The 4261-nt window shown below is 48.2% G+C and overlaps 1 protein-coding gene across 1 annotated transcript in view; it reads right to left on the bottom strand.

Moving 5' to 3' along the window:
• Nucleotides 1–3207, bottom strand: part of LOC123086324 (ferritin-1, chloroplastic) — a 6750-nt gene extending 3543 nt beyond the window's left edge. Inside the window, exons 1-4 of the mRNA XM_044508080.1 lie at nt 2827–3207; nt 2540–2623; nt 2380–2440; nt 2186–2273 (exon numbers count right to left, since the gene is read on the bottom strand). Coding sequence (XP_044364015.1) covers nt 2186–2273; nt 2380–2440; nt 2540–2623; nt 2827–3119 — 526 coding nt within the window. The 5' untranslated portion in view covers nt 3120–3207. The remainder of the gene's footprint in view (nt 1–2185; nt 2274–2379; nt 2441–2539; nt 2624–2826) is intronic.
• Between the last annotated feature and the right edge of the window lie 1054 nt (nt 3208–4261).

The raw sequence follows: 4261 nt of genomic DNA, 5'->3' as shown, positions 1-4261 counted from the left end.
AAGAGGGCGAGCGCGCGCGCATCCGTCTTGTGTCTGCGCCGACGCAAATCAGGCTCAAAAATGGGCCGGGAATGGGTCGCCTGCGGATGAAAAACGGACGCGCGTCCGTTTGGGTCGGCGCGTTGGGCCGCCTTTTCTGTCCGCGCCGACCCAAACGGACGGCCGCGGACGAAATGGGTCGCCCCATTGGAGTTGCTCTAATGAGCTCGACCACGGCGGCCGGCGGAAGTGCACGGGTAAAAAACCAGCCGCCACATAGCCTCATTGCCTTAGTGTGTGCATCACCACTGCGCTGATCGGGTCCGACGTGCTGCACTACGGGACGCCCATGCCGGAGTATTACCACCCTCCCGTCCGGCCTGCGCAGCGCCGCCGGCCGCCGAGTGCGTCGCACAGCTTCGGAGCACGGCTTTGCCCGGGTAGGAGCCGTCATGGATGGATGCTACTGCTTCCGAGAACGAGGGCGCCTTTGCTGCCGACGTCGACAGCATCCAAGTGTTCGCCGGTGAGGAAATTTTTCTTCATGCACCGAACACATGAAAACACTGCCGAAGTACGGGACGCCAACATTGGACTGCCCTCCTGATGCGCCGGAGTACATGCAGGACGCCGATGCTCGTGTACGTTACGCCAAATGTGCCTGCGTAGGCCGACCTCCGCCTATGGTCCATGCTCCGCCTGATCATGGTGCTGCTCTTCGCCAGCATCATCTGCTACTGCTATACATCAGCGCTTCTCTCGGACGGCACCTCATCCAGCGACCCGAGCCACGACGAGCGCAACTACGCAAATGCACCAGCTAGTAAGGCTATGTGGCGGTCGATTCCTTACTGGTGAGCTTCCGCCGGCCGCCGTGGTCGCAGTCTTTAGGAGCCTCCACTACTGCAAAGGGTGAGGGGAGGAAGGAGAGCCAACAGATTGAAACGGCCGGCGGATTTCGGTAGCTACAGTACCCGTACAATAATTACTGGACTGCAGAGGAGCCGAACCCTGGGGTACTACCGTTAAAACTTGGGGAGTACCACCACTTCGAGGGTAATTTGGTAATTAGGACTAGATTGTTAATTCTCCACTAATTAAGGGATAAAATCAACATGCTGGCGGCGATTAAGCTAGCGACCGAGCCATGATTCACGGGATGCATAGAGAAGGACTTCTTCACATCCCAAAAACAAAATCACATCAGATCTCAAGAGAGATAAAACACGATGAGGTGAAATAATGCAACTATTAGTAATTATGTGATTGTTGGAATTGGAAACATGAACCAATTGCTTGACAACGCTAGGAACAGAGGTGCATGCAGTGCGCAGATCCAGCGGAGGGCCGTGTCGCCGGCGGCTAAGTTGCCAGATTTTCATGCATGTGCGTGAAAGGGCCTGAGGACGGCTCCTCCGGGAGGATGCGGCAAGCCGGCAAGCCGGCAACCGTCATTGTGCACGATCAGAGGCGGCGGGCGTGCGCTTGATCGGATGAGTGTTTTTTCTTTTCTTTTTAAGCTGGTCGTATTAGGAAATTAGATCACGGGAATATCTCAACATTATATCTAAACTAAGGAGACAAAAAGTCTAAAGTGCCCTCTCAAATCAATGGTGAGATTTTGTTGGTACTCCCACCTCTATCTATGGAGTACCAGGTCACTGGAGACCAGCTGCATAACTGATCAAGAGCTAAAAATTGACATCTGTTTGACTGAGGTCATGTTCAGTTGATAATCAGCTACTCCCTCCGTTTCTTTTTAGTCTGCATATAAGATTTGGTCAAAGTCAAACTTTGTAAAGTTTGACTAACTTTATAAAAAAAACACCAACATCTACAATACTAAAGTTATATGTTATGAAAATTAATTTCATCATGCATCTAATAATACTGATTTCATAGTGTGAATGTTGATATCTTTTTCTATAAACCTAGTCAAACTTTACAAAATTTGACTTTGACCAAATCTTATATGCAAATTAAAAAGAACCGGAGGGAGTATATAGCTTTGCATATACCTACAACTTACCCTGTAATCTAGCAAACTACTCCCTCCGCTCCATAATTATTGTCGTGGTAATTTGAACTAAAAGCACGACAATAATTATGGAACGGAGGGAGTAATGTTACTTTCCCCGGGTAATTAATCTGGCCCCTTTCTAAGAACTGAATATGCATAAACACCCACAACCATAAATAAACTTACCATACAGAGCATCCCCTTTCTCAGAGTGGTCGAACTCTGTCAATGGGGTCACGATAGACTGGAGCCTCACCCGCCCTCCACGTCTGTTCTGATGGACACACACAAGAATACACCAAGCATCATCCATCAGTTTCTAGCTAGCACGCAGAGGACAATGGTATTAATAATTTAAAGGTCAAGGGAATCATTGATACCTGGTACTCCATAAGCATCTCCGCGTGTTCCCTCTCCTCGTCGCTCGATTCCCTAAAGAACCTGGAGAAAAGAAACAGGCGCATATCAGAACCAAAGCTTTGTTCAGAAAATTGTACTGGTAGCTTTAGTAATGGAAGACAGCTACAGCACTGTGCATACTTGGCAAAGCCCTTGAGAGCAACATTGTCCCGGTCGAAGTAGGCGTAGAGGGAGTGGTACGCGTACGAGGCATTGTACTCCACACTGCAATGCAGACATACAGTATTAGTTTTCCTCTAATCAGGACCAGATGCAGGCGCTATCTAGCGAGCTAAGGATGGTCAAGTAACTCAAACCAAAACCATCAGTCCTTTGTACAAATTTACAGTAAAATCTGCAGGCACAAATTGCACGCAGTCGATTTATCAGGATGACGAGGCGCATAGCGGTGGCGTGGGTTTACTCACTTGATCTGCTCGTTGATGGCGGCCTCGCATTCGTCGACGAACTTTTGCCTGGCGAGCGACTGGCCCTCGGCCTGCGGCACGAGCGAAAGCTCCCCCTTGAGCTCCTCGAACGGCTGGAACATCACACCGCTGAGGAGTACCTCCTCTTTTTTCCCCTTCCCCGCGGCCCTGCACGCCGTCGACGACACTTTCGCTAACGGCGGCAGCCTCGCATAACCGTGGGCCGGGCTTGACGCAGAGAGCTGGCTAGCCGCGGCGACGGCGGCCGGAGACGACGCAATCCTAAGAAGCATCTCGAAGAGAAGAAGATGGAGGCGAGTGTGGGGAACTGGAAGTGGGCGTGGAAGACCAAAGTGGAGAAGGAGGAGATGGGGATAGCTGGATAGGTATAGCAAAAAATAGCTCGTAGGATATGTGTGTGGATTACACGTGGATTTCGGAGGGAGTACAAAATTTGATTCCTACCCAACAAAATACTCAGATACATTTGGACGACAACTAATTTCGGACAGAGAAATTATTGGTTATCTTACTGTTAAACAGAGGATAGGACTTACCTACTCCCTCTCCGTACTCCCATCCGTGCTCCCACTTTATTCTATGGTTGACTTTTTTTTCTTTTTTTCTTTCTAATCTAATCATCTCCCCCTTCCCCTCTTCCTGATTTTAAGGGAGTGGGGTCGGGTCTTATTTTGTTCCAATCAAATCAAGCCACGTACGCGGGAACACGGATGGGCGCACGCGCGAGGAGCAAGTAAGTCTCGTCCTTAAACAGGAACTTGTAATCTCACTTCCTTGTCTTCAGAATTTTCTCCTTTTATGATCTTTTTTCCACCTTCTATGTTCCCGACTTTCTTCATTCCATACATACCAAATAGGTTTTTTCTTCATTGGTTTTTTAATCCCTCCTGGGTCAGACGGCTTCTTACCCGAGCGAACCAATCTCCCTACCTATGGCGTATCCTAAATGGTCGCCACCGTCGATGGCTCCTCTCTTTCCCTCAATCTCGTTCTTCTTCTTCTTTTTGCGGGTGAGCACTTGTATTACTCAACTATTCAAGTCCTTACAATCAATAGCATTTAGCTTTAAAATAAAATCAGGACCATAACCCAGCTATGTCATGGTTCTTCCTTCAGCTCGAGCAAAATTAGCTAAGCTATCGCTAACACTATTTTGGGTACGATTTATATGAGTAATATAAGAATCACAAAGAGACATTAGATGTCTAATCTCTTTAATAAGAGATGAGTAAATCGATCTATCAGCCTCCTTTGTCTGGACAAGCTTGACTGCAATAGTAGAATCCATCTCGATCATAATACAATGACCACTTCCCTAAAGGGCAAGAGACAATCCCTTCATGCAAGCACATAGTGTTGCTTCAAGAGCATCACGTGAAGGAAATATGCCCTAAAGGCAATAATAAAGTTTTTA

Source organism: Triticum aestivum, chromosome 4A (assembly GCF_018294505.1).
Source record: "Triticum aestivum cultivar Chinese Spring chromosome 4A, IWGSC CS RefSeq v2.1, whole genome shotgun sequence".
NCBI classification, from domain to species: Eukaryota; Viridiplantae; Streptophyta; class Magnoliopsida; order Poales; family Poaceae; genus Triticum; species Triticum aestivum.
This window is presented reverse-complemented; position numbering and strand designations above follow the sequence as displayed.